General features: G+C 35.8%; 2 protein-coding genes across 3 annotated transcripts; both read left to right on the top strand.

Annotated features, from left to right (window-relative positions):
• The first annotated feature begins 3,100 nt into the window (after window positions 1–3,100).
• Window positions 3,101–3,947, top strand: LOC132182619 (transcription factor PAR1). The gene has a single exon (XM_059595922.1). It carries the CDS (start codon window positions 3,426–3,428, stop codon window positions 3,789–3,791), a length of 366 nt encoding a protein of 121 aa, XP_059451905.1. The 5' UTR covers window positions 3,101–3,425; the 3' UTR covers window positions 3,792–3,947.
• Window positions 3,948–7,681: 3,734 nt separating this feature from the next.
• On the top strand, window positions 7,682–9,477 carry LOC132181099 (peroxisomal and mitochondrial division factor 2-like). Of its 2 annotated transcripts, none has more exons than XM_059594165.1 (2): window positions 7,682–7,758; window positions 8,248–9,477. In XM_059594165.1, the coding sequence occupies exon 2, from the start codon at window positions 8,256–8,258 to the stop codon at window positions 9,216–9,218; it is 963 nt and encodes a 320-aa protein (XP_059450148.1). In that variant the 5' UTR covers window positions 7,682–7,758; window positions 8,248–8,255; the 3' UTR covers window positions 9,219–9,477. The 2 variants fall into 2 exon arrangements, with proteins under 2 accessions (XP_059450148.1, XP_059450147.1); XM_059594164.1 differs by lacking the exon at window positions 7,682–7,758 and adding an exon at window positions 7,765–7,931.
• Window positions 9,478–16,227: the final 6,750 nt, after the last annotated feature.

Raw genomic sequence — 16,227 nt, 5'->3', positions numbered from 1 at the left:
GTGTTTGAAAAGGATTTTAGATTTCTTCAAAATTTAAAAGGTGTAGGTTCCTTTAAAATCTAATTCACGTAACATTTGGTATCAGAGCAGCCAGGTTGGTTGTTTTCTACAGCAGTCAACTATCCATGGAGGATTCACCTATTGATAGACTTGAGCAACAATTTACTAGTCTCATAACTATGCTCAAAGGCTTGATCAAGAAATCAAATGAGCGGATGGAAATGATGGAGAAAAAATTGGTGTTCTTGTGGCGAACAGTATGGCCATTGATACAAATCCATGCTCGGAATGACTGCCTATGAAGCGTATGAGAAGCCCGGAGACCGTGGACATGAAGACTCTCTTTCACTCATGCAGATTGTTCAAAGAATGTTTTTATCCCAAGGTGCTAACAGTGACATGATCAAGACTTCAAAGTTTTCAAGTTCAAATCTACTTTAAGATGTTTTCAAATTTGTAGGACCTTAAGGACAAGGTCCATTTTAAGAGGAATGGAATGTTAGGGGTCTAATAATAGAGGTATTTTAAGATTAAAATACCACATGATAATATGTTATGTTTATAGATAACATTATAAATATTATCATTAGAGTAGTTTATTCTAGTTAGTCTTTTATTTTCACTATGCATTGTAATTGTCTATTTAAAGACATCAAGCTCATTAATAAATTAAGCAGAATTAATCGCAAACCTTGACTTTGATAAAACGTTTCAGGTTTCTTTAAAATCTAAAAGGTTTAGGTTCTTTTAGAATTTAAGGTCTAGATTTACGCAGACCTTAACATCTATTCCCTTTTACGTATTTGTGTTTGTAAAAATCATTTAGTAACAATGTTCCACAAACAATATAATTGAAATTGACGTTATGCACCATAAACTTTTGTAAATGTAAAAATGAGAAAGTAAACAAGTGGACATTTTAATTTTTTTTATATATATAAAATAAAAATAAAAATGGAGAGAAAAAGTAAGTAGATATAAGTTGGATATGGAAAGGTGGAAGGAAATGAGTTGGCAGGGAGGGCCATCCACCGACCCAAGCTTGTGCAACAATTTCTGAATCAGTCACACACGCACATGAATCCATTACTGTTGGTGATTAAATTAATGTGCGCACATAATTCCATGCCATGCATTTGTGATACCCCATCATTATTCAATACATCACTCAAACTTTTGTGTCTCCATATGGGTCCATCTCCAGGTTTGCTTTGTCCTAGTGATAACCCACCAATGGAGGCCCCATTTTGCAGATACATGGAATCTTTGGACTTTTATGATTTGGATGGTCAATTACCTTTCTTCTATGCCTACATTTTCTTTTTTTTATCAATATTCTAACATAATTTTGGGATCACTTCAACACCATGGTGTGAGAGCCTCTCAAAAGGTGACCAATTATTGTCATTTTTGAGCATTAAAAAAAAAATCAAAAATCAAAAATCAAAATTACTGTATCTCTTATCTGAGAGTTGGCTTTTTAGCCAGACAGTACTTCTTCTCCCTTAACAGGAGGGAGGGCTTAAAGTTTACGCCATTTGTTTTATGCCGATTGATGTGGTGTGTTTTAATATGTCAACCGATGTAATAAGAATGAGTGAAAAATAGCAATACTCATGAGCAAAGTCTTGAAGCTTTCACTCATTGTTTTTGTGAGATAGCAATTAGAAATAATGAATTATATCCCAATTCCTAAATACTATCTTTCACTTATTTTGGGGTAAATAGAATTAATAATACATTAGACTTGATCTATCACTAGTTATTGAAAAAGATAAAGATTTAAATCAATTATTTATTTAAATTATTAATAATTTGGGCAAATAATGTAAGAAATTTTATTTTTAATCTACTCAAATAAATTTTAAAGAAAGCTCTTCTTGTATCGGGATGTGGTGTAAAACTTTATTTTATAGTTTTTAATAGAAATTTGACATATTGGGTAAAAACACTAAATATAATAGAGATGAAAACACCGTATCTTTAATCCAAATCTGGACTACTCTATTTGTTCTAACCCAACGTCCATTACCCACCACAGAACCTTCCACTCAACTTCGAGCCCTCAATATCGGAGTCTCTAAAATCAACAAAAACAGTGGCTTCAATGATTTAATCAATAGGTATTTTGTTAAAATAAGAAAAATTATTTAAAAAAAATTATATTATTTTTTGGTATTTCAAGTTAAAAATATCTAATTGTTATTATTGAAATGTACAAAACATTAAATTTAGGCTGCGACAATTATTCTCAATTTTAAATTGTCCTTCCAGCTATTCAAGTGAAAGAATGTTATATACAGAGTGAGAGTTTGTATGGGTTGATCTTCTGATAAAGTTGAATAATTAATTTAAGCAGCCCTAAACAAATTGTACTGGAAACAAGTACGGATGTAGGAGTAGCCGCCATGAATATCTATGAGGATTGAGGGAGGTGGGAAAAAGATTTGATCCAAGAAAAAAAAAATGTATAAAATAAAGTAAAACAGGTGGTTGTGTGTAGTGTGTAGATGTGACAGAGGCGAAAGGATCCGGGCGGCTCTGATCACATGGAGCCCCATATGCCCAACACACCAAATCTTTCCCACAATCCCAATCACCAAACCGCCCACTGCCCGGTTTCCTTCTTGGAAACACCACCACTCCCTCACTCACCACCACACATCAAAACCCCAATTATTTTTATTTTTTATTTTTGGGTGGGGCTCTAGGTGGGTCCATGAGAAAATGCCAGGTGGCACCCATGCCAAAGCTAGTGATGAAGATCATAGGAAAGGGAGGTGGGGAGTGGGGAGGCACATGGGTGGTGTTAGGTTCAAGAAAATCATGTGATCACATGTGCTCTCTTTTCTCACGTGGGCCCATTTCTCACCTCCCTGGATAACCTATCCACAGCTAATCACCCACTTTTTCATCCCTCCCATTTTTACCCTTTAATTCCTCTTTACTTTTTTAACAAATACAAAAGATAATAAATAATATAAAAGGATTTTAAATATGTATACAAAAGAGAAATTTTTTTTAAATTAAGGATTTTCTTAAATTCAAAAGAGGAGGAGGGTAAGAGAAAAGGAAAGTTTTTTATTCTCATCTCATCGAATGGATAAGCTACCGTACAATGGTAAGACACGAAAGCACTCACGACGCCCTTCATTTGGCGCGTGGCTTTCACGCCATACTCCATCCCAAAACTGGAGCTTGGAGAAGCCAAAAACGGGTGGGCCCAGCTTCGTTGGCATTGACATTTCTAGAGCTGCACAATAATTTAACACCCCCTTCCCCTTCTCATGCGCCTGCACAACGCCATAGCCACAGCCACACCCATAGCCATAGCCATACCTATAGCCCCTCTCTCTCTTTCTCTTTCTCTTTCTCTCTCTGCAACACCCACATTTGGGAGAAGCTAGAGCAACGGAAAACGGGAGATGGGTAATGCGGTCCATGAGGCTCTTCTGCCCAGATTTCAAACGGGGAGGAGACGGGGCGAGAGCCAGAGGAGCGGCAGAAGAAAGCGGAGAGACATGAAGTTTCTGCACAAGGATGTGGGTGGCGGAGGCGGTGGTGGTGGTGGTGGTGGTGGGTGTGCAGAGGAGGATGAGAAGGCGGAAGTAGAGAGAAAGATCGAGGCGTTGCAGAGGATTGTGCCCGGAGGTGAGTCGCTTGGGTTGGACAAGCTTTTCGAAGAGACTGCTGGGTATATAATGACTCTGCAGTGCCAGGTTAAGGCCTTGAGGACTCTTTCATCCTTCTTTGAGGCTTTGGAGAAGGAAAAGAGAAAGCTCGGAGGTTGACGATGATGGTCTAGGTGACAGTCTCACAGACCACTCTCTCTTTTTTTTCTTTTTTTCTTTTTTTTTTAATTTTTATTTTCTCTTTATTTTGGAAATCTATGATGTTTATTCTTATATTTTTGAATTTTAATGAATACGAGTAAAAGTTGGCAAGTAGATGGATGAAAATGGTAGTGGAATTTTTTGTTTTTGAAATTTCTTGTGTAGAGGAAGGTTATGATGATGATAAACGGTGCATTGCATTATGGTAAAGCCTTAATGTGTTTGCTGTGTTTTACAATGCTTTTCATCTTTTGGTCGAGTGGGCCCTTCTCTGAGATCTGAATGGCTATAAATTGTGATTACATGATGATTTCGCATCTTTTGCGGTACCTTTTTCTTTTCTTTTCAAATTTTGTTTACATATATGGGTAAAGCTCTGGAGGAAGAAATTATTTCCTTAATATAATGATAATTACAAGACTTTTTTTTTTTTTTTTGAAGGCAAGAAAACACTAGGACCTAGTACTATGTCTATGCCCGAAAAAGTACTTGTTCAACTGGGTGTTCCTCATCCCCAAAACATATGCAGTTTACCTTTTATTTTATTATTATTGTTAGTTTAACAGGTAAGGGTTATAATTTGATTATTACAAATTTTGTCACATAGGTAAAGTTTATTTTACTCTGTAATTTTATGTTGTTAGGCTTAAGATTTTGGATTGTAATCTATTTAAGAGCATCTCTAAGATTATCATTAGGCCTCTTTTGGGTAAATTTACACAAAGAGCTCCTTTTTTTGGGTAGAGTGTACACGTTATTTAACCCTCTTTGGCTCTTTATGCCATTCGAGCATCAACATGATAGTTTGTTTTGTATTTTTTCATTTTTTTTTTTTAAAAAAAAATGAAATCTATTTAATGTGGAGGATTCACTGGGTAAAGGCATGGGTCCTACTTGGTTGATTTAAAAAAAAAAAGGAAAAAAAGAACAAAGAAAAAAGATGAGAGATGGATGAAATAATACAAAATAGCAAGTCCTATAGCCCTAAATAATTAAAGATTTAGCATTTTTCTAATTTTCTGGGAGTTTGTGGGTAATGTTCTTAGATTATGGCTAGAATAGTAGGAGGAATGGAGAAAGGCAAAGGATAATGGAAAGAATGATAAAAATTGGAAGCAGTCTCCCTTCTGGTGTAACTTGATGGGAATATGGGATGCAAGAAAAAGATGGAAAAGAGAGTTAAGTGTAAGAAGATGGATATATCCCCCCCACCCCCCAATTGGTTGGTTTAAAGTAAGTGTAGCAAGCATGCATAAAAATACCAACAAGTCACTTGTGCATAGTAATAAATTAATGCAATATTGATACATGTGACAGTTTTTATTGAACCTTATTGAAATATATATATATATATATATATATATATATATATATATATATTAAGAAGCAATGAGCATTATCATATCAGCACGGTGAAATTGAATGCTTTGAGATGTCAAAGAAGCAACATGAACCAAATCACTAAGTTGGTGAACATTGCATAATAAGAGGTACTACACATACTTTTAAGTGTTCACTCATAAATCCTGACCTCCTGACGTAACAGTGAAAATTATTATTGAATAAAAGTACATGTAAGATTCAGGGGGTGTTTGGCAAATGCCAGCACGAACATCGATACCCAAGACACTGTAGCGACACTGTAGCTTGGCAGCAGGTCATCAATTGTTGCCCACTTGCTGCGCTTATTGTGCTGGAAAACCAATGGGGTAAAAGACAAATAAGCCCATTTATTAGAAAAATAGAAAACCAACGACTCTTCACGCTCCCTCATCCCCAAGCTGAGTTCTCTCGCAGGCACTGTTCCTGACGTTCCCAAGCTCCCTCAAAACTCCCCTCTTCTGCAATTCGTCATTTCATCCTCTCCTTCCTCCCTCATTTGTTTTTCCACACAAAGGAACTCTGAGCTCCCTCATCCCAAGCTCTGAGCTCCCTCTTGGAGGCACTGTTCCTCGTCCCCAATTTTTTTCCCTTCTTCCGCAATTCGTCATTTCTTCCTCTCCCTGCTCCCCCATTTGTCTTGCCACAGCTTAAAAGCCAGTTATGCCGATGGATAGCTCCGGTCAGTCACTCCGAACATCTCCCCGATCAATATCAAAAATCAAGGTTTGCTTAATTTTTCAGAGAAATCGATTCAGCTAGTGATGAAGGTGCGGCTGATTCCCTTCCCCTGTTGATCCTCCTATATAAACGATCCACAGAGAACGGGGGAAAGAGAAAGAGAATGGTGGAAAGAGGAAGGATATGGAAGGAGGAGGAAGGAGTGGGTGTTGCTGGGGAAGATGAAGCTTCTCGCTGTGCTGTGAGATGGGGGGGAAAAAATTTGGGTATATTTTGGTGAAGGGGTGAGTGTTGGTGGGGAAGGGGATATTCACGCTGTGCTGTGAGATATGGGGGGGGAAAATTTCAGCAAGCTTTTTGTGTGGGTGTTTTGAAGGTGCAAATAGTCATTGTCTAGCATAAGAAAGGGGTAAAATAGTCAGCGTGCAGCAAGCAGTTTGACTGCTTTTCTCAATGTCTTCGGCGCCGAGTTGGAGCTACAGTGCCGTGGAAAAAGGCTACAGTGCGCAAGGGGTTAACAAACAGACCCTCAATGATGATTTTAATTTTAAACTGTCACGTTAAGAAGTGAACACTTCAAAATGTGTAACATTCTAAAAATTATACAACTCATTAGGTGGCAGAGCTTATTGGTTCATGTACCATATTATAATAGACTGCCACACTAATCCTACATTTTATTTTCTAATTTTATATTATGCCTTTTTTTTTGTTTTAAGTTCAGGTTTAATATTTTTTCAAATTACTCCTTAAGGTTTAAAATTAATCAAATTGCTCCTTAAGATATACTCGATTATCAAATCGCTTATTGAGTTATTATGCATAAGTGATGCTAGGGTTTTTAATGGAAATTATGGCACGTAGGCGTATGATCATGTCATACCCTATAAATTTGCTCCATATATGTATAGGAATTCCACTCTAGATTGACATATATGGCAACAAAAGAAAGAGAAAGAAAAAACCCTCAAAATAGAACCCTTTTTTTTTTTTTTTTTTTTTTTATGTACATTGAGAAAATAAAGAGTAATGTTAAAAATTAGATTTTTATCCTATTGTTATTTCATATTATTAACATAACCGTCTCAAATAAAATAGGGTAAAGTCTACTTAACCTCTTCAAACTACAACTTCAATGATAATCTACTCCCTAAACTATCAATTACGATAATTTACCTATCAAACTACCAAAACAATGACAATGTACCCCCTGATGCTAACAAAATGACAAAATTATCCCTATAAAATTTTCAATAAGACAAAAATATCTTTAAAATTTTGAAAAAATAAATTAAATTAAATTTTAGTATTTTGTTTTTATTTTAGTAAGGGTAATTTCGTTATTTTTTTAAAAATTTGAGGTACATTGTCATTGTTTTGGTAGTTTGGGAGTAAATTGTCGCAATTGATAGTTTGAAGGATAGATTGTCATTGAGGTGATAGTTTGAGGGGGTTAACTGGTTAAGTGAACTTTACACAATAAAATAATTAAAGAATTAATTGAAACTGTATATCAGTATAGATTGGGATAAAAATATAGTTTATAAAATAAAAATAAAAAAGAAAAAGAAAAACACCGGCCCCAAAAGACTCTGGGGCGGAACCTGACCCGCCGGGCTCAAATTTATGGCCTTTAGCGAATACTTAAAAGCCCAAGGTAAAGTGGAAGCAGACCCAATTCTAGCCGTACATCCTTCACTACAAGCTACGGTCAAGATCATGACAAATCATCAAAAAATGGCGGAGAGAGGTCCCACAATTGAGGCACGTGTGCCGCACTATTGGTCGACCATTCTCAGCCGTCTGTGAAACCCTAATCGGATTGATTCTCATACGGACACCAAGCAAAAAGCAGGAAAGAAAGGTTGTGCTTTCTCTGTCCCTTTCCCGGAAAATTCCTTTTCGAATTTTCTCGAGAAAATTAAATTAAAGAAGACAAGTTTTTATCCCCTTTTTTGAGGAAAATTCTCTCATTTCATAAACCTCTCTCTCTCTCCAACGCATTTGGAAATCAGCAATAATAACGCAGTCATTTGGGTTTTTTTCTCTTACTCTCTTGCTGTCTCTAAAGTTTTGTCTCTATTTGGCTGCCTATAAGATACAGGAAATTTGATCGATTTTCGAATTTTCGCTATTCGTTTTGGATTTGAGCAACTGTAATTCTATAGCTAGATAGCAGATTGTGTTCTATGGTTGCCTCGGCAATCGAACCGATCCTTAAAAGAATTTTCGTGGTTGTTATAACTGTCAATCACTATTTTTCCTGTGATTTTCTTGGCAGCTAACCAGTGAGCTGAAGTTTCAAATTCTTGTTTTAGTTTCTGATTTTTGATGATTTTCTGTGTAATTGTAGGGTAAGCTATGGCGGAAGAGATGGTCATCAATGGCGTGGCATCTGACGGCGTCGACGATCAGACGGGGGAGAGCTTCTACGGTCTCGATCAGCGCGGCGACAACGACGCCAGGGTTTTGGACCTGTCCAAGAAGATCGAGTCCCTGGAGCTCGAGAAGCTACAACTGGTCGACGAGAACGCAGATACCAAAGAGCGAATCAAGAAGTTGACGGCGGAGATCGAAGAACTGAAAAACGACGACGCCGGGAAAAAGGAGAAGCTTGGAGAAATGGAGAAGGAAATTGAAAGGTCCGACGAGGGCAAGAAGGCTCTCGAGGCGATCGCGGCGCGGGCCGCGGAGCTGGAGACTGAGGTCTCGAGGCTCCAACATGATTTGATTTCGGCAATGAGCGAGGTCGAGGAGGGGAATAAGGAGGTGATTGAATTGAAGAGGGAGGTGGAGACTTTGAAGAATGAGAAGGTGGAGAGTGAGAAGAGAGTAAGAGAATTGGAGAGGAAAGTTGGGGTATTGGAAGTGAAGGAAATTGAGGAGAAGAGTAAGAAAGTGAGGATTGAGGAGGAGATGAGGGAGAAGATTGGTGACAAAGAGAGAGAGATTGGTGGGTTTAGGAAGAAGGTTGAGGATTTGGAGTCTTTGATCGCCAATAAAGGTGTTGAATTGGAGAAATGGATGAGGGAGAAATTGGATTTGGAGGCATTGTTGAGGGAGTCAGAGGAGAAGGCGAAATCAATGGAATCGAAGTTTTTTGGATTGCAGAAAGAAGTGGAGGAGGCAGAGAAGGTGATCAGCGGGTTGAAGGAGAAGGCGGTGGACGCGATTAATGGGAGTGTGAATGGCATAAGGGCGAGAGATATTGGTGGAGAGAACAAAGGGTTGAAGTTGGATTGGCCAGTGGTGGCGGCAGGGTCTAGTGGTGCTATTGCTTTCGCCGCTGCTCTTGGGTATGTGATTTATGTGCGGCGGAGGTGATGGCGTTATGGAGACGGAGAGAGCATGGACGAGAAGGTGAGCAGGATGGAACTTAAGAGGTTCAGGTTTATTCGTTAAGAATGTGTTTCAATTTTGTTAGGCATAATATGTTCTTGCTTGGCTTTGGTTTTGAGCCCATGAATCTTTTGTTAGCTCTGGTTTTGAAGTGTTTGTTGTTGCACCTATTTTGTTGGGAAAACATAAGTTATCGATAATTTCTGAAGGCATTACAATGATATGGATTAGAACGGTTGTTACACATGATTGTATTTGTTGTACTTGGTATGGTTGTATGCTCCAATAGGGATATTTGCCCTTCATTTTGGTTGACTATAGCGAGTATTTTTGCTAGTTCTTTGATATTCTAGTGATTATAGTTTCTTTAAGACTCTCTATTGGGAGTTTATTGTCATCAGTGGTGCAATTTTCACTATGCCAAAATGCATGGTTACTAGATTTTATGTAATTTGTGTCTGGTCATTTGATGCCTTTTCAAGAAGCTTATCCTGTATGAATCTCATCAGTCATCAGTGTTGATAGTGCTGCTAATTTCAGTGACTTCAACCAATTCTCTTTTAACTTTGGTGAATTTTAAATCCTAGAAAAACTTGCAGTATGGGGTTGTACACTTTACCTAGATTGTGAAAACTGATCTTCAATTGTGTATTGACACTGGTTTTGGTTCAAGTTCTTGTCAATTCTCTCTGGTTTAGCAGCATGTTGAGATCATTGGGTAAAATCTCAAGTTCATCTTCTATCACATGAAAGTGAAACTTCAAACTATTCATGTTCAATCAATTTGATTGGCTCTCTGCCCCTAGAATGATCCATTTTGTTCCTACTCTTTTGTATGGTTTAGACAGGGCCTTCCTTTTCTAGGATCTTTTGAACATTTTCTACTCATTTACTTTTTATGAGATATGAAAATCTACATTTCATCATTTTCTGGTTGTCAGTAGAGTTTGATGGATTCTACCTGCAGTTGCTCATGATGCATTTTTGATCATCTTATTTGGAGTTTAGCTGCAGTGGGCTTGTTGTCTCTTTCCATTATGTTTTGTGTAGTTGACATCCTTTTCAATTTCTGAGAGGATTTTGTTTGGATGGATTTGTTCCAGGTTTTAAATCTCATGGCATCAACCTTTTTATTTATTTTTTTGGTTCGAAAACATTCGAATCTTTTAAAAGGTGTATAATAATATGCCTTTCTTGTTTTATCCTTTTTTGGGTAAATTATACTTTCTTTCTATTTTCCAATCAAGTAATTTTCTCATTAAATAATCCTTTTTTTTAATCAGCTATAAAGTTTTTGTGCATTACGTAACGGTTCATTTGAATAAAAGATCCAAATTGAAATTGAAACTTCAAATAAAGGCGATTTGCAATGATTTAAAGTGTAATAATATATTTTGAATGGCTCGGGATCTGAACCCAACCACTATAAACTCAATATGCAGCAAATATATTGAATAAAATTTTGCAGCAATTATAAAAGCATAAACCTCGATAGAGTACAACTGTACAAGCATAGTAAATGGGATAAATGAAAATCAGTTGACGTAAATGGTTTAAATTACAAATTATTTTATATAGTATAAATAATAATTCTTAAGTCTTTGAAGTGGTCAAAATAACAATTTAATCTCTGCAAACAAATTTTATCAAAACATTTGATTGATTCTGTTAGCGTACCACATCAGCACCAAACTTCATTGAGGACCGACTATAAAACACCATGTTTACAACATCTAATAGAATACTGACACGTTAGCTAAAAACACCTAATAGAATAGTAACGAAAACATTGGATCTTTAAGCCCAAACTGATATCGACAAAATCAACCGACACAAGAATTAAATCGGCAATCTAAATGAGAAAAGTGATGGCCATTGTTTCGGAGTGAAAACCTCGTTGGAGTAGGATGATAAAAGTGAACGATGGGTTTCTTTATGGTGTTTTCCTCTGTATTCTATATATTTTTTCCTACTAATTTGTTACATGTCTATTAGAAGCTGTAAAAAAGGTGTTTTACACCTTGACCAGATAGTAGGGTTCTCAGAGAATAAATATATTAAACTAAAAAATTAAAAACATAATTTTTTTTATTTTTTTTTTTTTTTTTTTTAAAAAAAAGGGTGTTCTGCCATGGGGGAGGAGATGACATGCAAGCCACCCTAGAAGTGGCTCACCACCACTCTCAGCCACCTCTAGGGTGGCTCGTAGTTCGGTATACACCATTTTTAAAAAAATAATAATTTTTTAATTCTTTAGTTTTATATATTTATATTTTTTTTATTAAGAGTGACATGTGTCATAATTTCATTGGTGCTAAGTGGCACACTAATGGAATTTGTCCAAGTGTTTTGACGAAATTTGACTGTAATAACTAAATTGCTATTTTGCCCTTAAGGACCTTTAAATTATTTGTTATACCATAAAAAATAATTTGTAATTTAGATCAATCACATGAATTGATTTTGCATTTATTCATAAATTTACAAACTCCTTTGTAAAATACAAAGACTATAAGTACATAGATAAACACCTCGCTTGTCTCCCTGCCCACATCAATTCTAGCTTCTCATCTTACCGATCCACCGGTAGACTTCAATTTGATAAACAAAGATCTTACGGTTTGAACAACAAAAAACTAGACTAAGAGAGAGCAATGGAAGCTATAAATCAATACTCTTTTGGCACACAAGGGCCCTGTTTGCCAATGGCCCTGCAGGATCAGCCTCAATCCCAAAAAAAAAATCTTTTCACCTCAAAATTTATCTCAACATTTCAACTTTTTATACCACATCAATCATTTTTATTATTATTATTCAAATAAAAAAATCACTACAAAACAAATTTTTTACATTTTTTCATATAAAATATATTTTTTCACTTTTTCCCACAAAACATTTTCACTAAAACCAATCAAACACATATTCCTAAAAAAGTGCTACAATACCGGCCCTGGTACAGTACCAGCCCAGGGCCATTGGCAAACAGGGCCAAGAAGAATGATGCTAAGCAAAATTTCTAAACTTTCTAAAGGCTCAAGCTATGTCTCTACATGTTCAAAGACATCCTTATATATAAAAAGGAGGAAAAACTCTAGTGATTGCAAGCAAAAAATCAAATCTTAGTGAAAACTCAACGCCACTGATCTGACGGAAATTTGAGTATGCGAAAGTAGTTTGAGGGTTAAAATTAAAAGTTTTCCATGTTTTATATATCAGTAGCTGGAATAGTCAATTGTTTTACTTTAAAAGCTTGTGGTTTTCATTTCTCTTCTACCTTTACTCTTTAAATGAAAATGCTAGAAATATAGGCAAAGAACAAGAGAAATAGAAAATATGTTCAGCCAGGCTTTATAATAAATTAGTAAAAAGAGTTGGCAAACATGGGAATGTGATGCATTTTCCTTTTTCACCATGACTTTAGTATGTACAATTAAATTAATCATGTATTAGCCCACAAGTAATTCTATTCATCACTCCTCCATCTCCCTCAGGCTATGTGGCGTGATCTCTCCACCCCACCCCCCCTCCCCTCTCAAAGAAAAAAAAAAAAAAATCTCTATTCACCAAATGTTATGAAAAACCACGCCACATAAACTTTAGGATAATAGGATGATGGAAGAGGGATAGGAAATGATGTATAGAATTAGTCGTTAGTTCTTCAAGTTGGAAATATATAATGAAAGGTCTATAACCAAGGAGATATAATGTTTCACACTACAAACAATTTCTCATTACTAGCAAATCTTAAAAAGCCACGTCCGCAATCAATAACAATTTCATTAAAATGAATAAATTGAAAATAGAAATGAATAAACCAAGAAGCTATTTTGTACCATCGCCAACAAATTCTTGACGACAATCCTCACACTAAAAACAGAACAATATTTCTTAAGAAACAGAAATATATGTAAAAAAAAAACCAAAACCACACACGCCACACAAAACATATCTGAGCTGCAGAAACGAATTTGGCTCTCTTTCCAGCTACTCTCCACACATTTCACTCATGCAACACCACAGATAAGTGCCTCCACTATTACTTTAAGACTCGCCCTCCAAGCTTCTTAGTTTAACTGCTCCATCTCACCATATTCTTTTTTCTGCACCACAATTTTTGTAACATGAGTTTACTGATTATATGATTTATGTTTTAAGGACCCATTAAAACAAAAGTTCAGATTACATACTGAGAAGTACTTTCTTCACCCTTGACAAAATTCTTTACGCTAATTTCGTTTCACTAGAATACATTCTTGACTATTCTTCCCTATAAACTGGTCTGCGTTCTATATAGATTTGAGCACATTTTCTAGAAAAACTGAATCATTTAAGGCAAGATCAGATACTTCTTTCAGCTAGTAGCCATATGAGTACTGGTTATCATGGAATCATTAGTTTTATGCATGTAATATGCAAGAATGTGAATGATAGCATGAGTGTTGTAGTATTCCTCTATTTTCTCCAATGAATAACTTCAGTTTCTGAAGTGTATTTGAACTGGTCCTCTATACGTAGTAACAAAAGGTTAATTATAAGTTCTTTTACTACATTAAGTTGGTTCCTAAACAATTCAAGAAAATAATCATAACTTGGAAGTGACAATGTCCTGCATTTTTCAAGCTAGGTCAAAGTATCAGCTCTTCAAATCCTAGGGTAAAATGAAGTGCCTCATAAGCACCTTACCGAATTTACATGTCCATGAAGCATAAGAAGAAATCAATAAATTCTCCTAGGAACCTCAATGAAATAAGAAAAACTAACACAGCCAAGACCAATCATAGCATATTCCCTGTTCCACTTGCAAGGAAAGACATCTTCAGACTCATACATGCCAAGATAACACCAAACAACCATCAATCCATCATCAATTATTTACTTCTTCAATCTGAAGTGAATAGCTGCAATCCCAAAATCCTATCTGCTTGCCTAAAAATGTTTTTTAAATATTCAATTTACACAAATAAATCACTTTATTCATGGAAGTTAGTGAAATTGTAATTTTAGAGAGGTGCTACAATACACTGCCTTAGCCCCTTCTTTTCTTTAAAAAATATTTTTTGTTATGAAAAAAAAATTAATGCATGGAAGTCAGAGAAGTCAATATTTAGGGAAGCAAATATTGTAGTTGCTTGCTGGATGAAATAGCAATTTTCCTCTATTCAGAGTGGTTCTCTTATGGTTGTCCTACACCTCGACTGTCCAAGGTTTAGGGTTAATATAGTGAAAATAGGCATATTGCCTGTGCTTCTCTGGGTATGCACTTAATTGAAGCTTTGACACTGTTACATTGATCAAGTAGAATAAGTCTAATTGTACAACATACTTCGATTGTTAAATGCTTGGCCTTCAATGAGGATTAAACTTGCATTGTGTTTAGGGAAGCCTTCACGCAACCCAGTCCTATCCTATTAGATAATCATCTGCAGTTGAGCTAAGTAGCTGATCTATGCACCTATGATTTGGTACCTTGTACCCAAAATTCTAATGACTTCCTGATTATTTTGAAAGAAGATTAACTTCTTAATTTGAAACATAAATAACTATAGGCAAATATTGAAATATACCCTGAGGTTTCACATAATAAAATTACGCACTCGTGAAATTTTGATCCAGCTCTACTTCTGTGAGAAATCTGGACACTTCAATATGATCAATTTTTAACCCCTGATATAAAATATCAGGTTATGTTAATTGCATGAGGATAAGCTGAAATACTGGAACCTGTGATACTAAGGCATCATACCTATTGCAGCAGCCTTAGGAGCAGTTCTCTTGATATCTAGTCTAATATTGATTGACAAAAATACACAAGATTGTCTGACAAAGCAGTAGGGAAAGAACAAGAACCAGCGACCAGTAAGCCCTGTATTTCATGAAGTATTAAAAACAAAAAAAAAACAAAAAAAAGAGTTCGTCATTATCAATCACTTAGAAAGTCCCATCAATCTCGAAATTTATTGATACTTCCTGCTTACAAGTCATTGTTATTTTCTTAGAGTTAGTTTTTAAGATCCTTTATATGATCACTCGTCTGTTGGGAAAATGCTAAAGATTCGCAAAGCACATTGCTCAAAGTTCATCAATATAAGCACACCTTATTAAATCTCAGATCATATTAGAACTGAGGGAATCCTAGGAGAAATTCAGTAATAGAAGTAGAAATGAGAGAAAATGGGTTCAACAAGGAAGTTGTTATTGACTGCCTTAGGGTAGGGACAATACTTATATCATGATCACACGAGAACATTGTCTGCTATCTAACTAAAAGGAGAGCATACTCAAGGCAAATTCACCCTTCATTCACCACATTTTCCAAACAATAGATAGCCTAGGCAACAACATACTGCCTCATCCAATGACTCTGTTCTTCCATGAAGTTAAGAAAGTAGTGAAAGAATAATTCTTATAGGTTATGCCATAGCAAGCTCATTTGATTTCTGGTTCTTCAACTAAGATGAGTAAAAGGATCCAATATACATGTCAACTTTTTAGATCGATCTTCTCATCTTTTCCTTTGAAAGATACGTTCAATCTCTTAGAAAGAATGATGCAAAGGATCCTATGACAACAAATTATGAATGAATATCAGACCACAAATATTTCTTTGCCCTTGAAACTTTCCAAGACATGTTCAAATCTGCAAGAACAATTACACAAGCCACTCCAATAAGCTTCTTATGAGCACCCAACTGCAGTTTTAATCACCATTATCACTCCACTCCACCTAATAAGATTAAAAAGCCCTATCCAAGAAACAGATCCCAATAGACATGGTTTGATAAACACAAAGGAAATGCCAACTAGATGGTCTAATCTCATAAACATATACCTAACATAGTAGAAGGCCTTAGAAAATGTAAAGAAGTACAGAACCTATAACTGTGTACGATTACCCGATAACATCATTTTATTCCAACCAGAAACAAGCACCAGATTCCACTTTTAAGAAAAGAAAAAATTGAAAAAAGTTAAAAAAGAATTAAAAAAAGAAAAA

This window comes from Corylus avellana, chromosome ca5 (genome assembly GCF_901000735.1).
Source record: "Corylus avellana chromosome ca5, CavTom2PMs-1.0".
Classification (NCBI taxonomy): domain Eukaryota; kingdom Viridiplantae; phylum Streptophyta; class Magnoliopsida; order Fagales; family Betulaceae; genus Corylus; species Corylus avellana.
The sequence above is the reverse complement of the archived record's forward strand: the minus strand, read 5'-3'. Positions and strand labels throughout refer to the sequence as shown.

Coding starts and splice junctions, on each gene's coding strand:
- LOC132182619 (XM_059595922.1), top strand. CDS start 3,426: ATGGGTAATGCGGTCCATGAGGCTCTTCTGCCCAGATTTCAAACGGGG.
- LOC132181099 (XM_059594165.1), top strand. CDS start 8,256: ATGGCGGAAGAGATGGTCATCAATGGCGTGGCATCTGACGGCGTCGAC.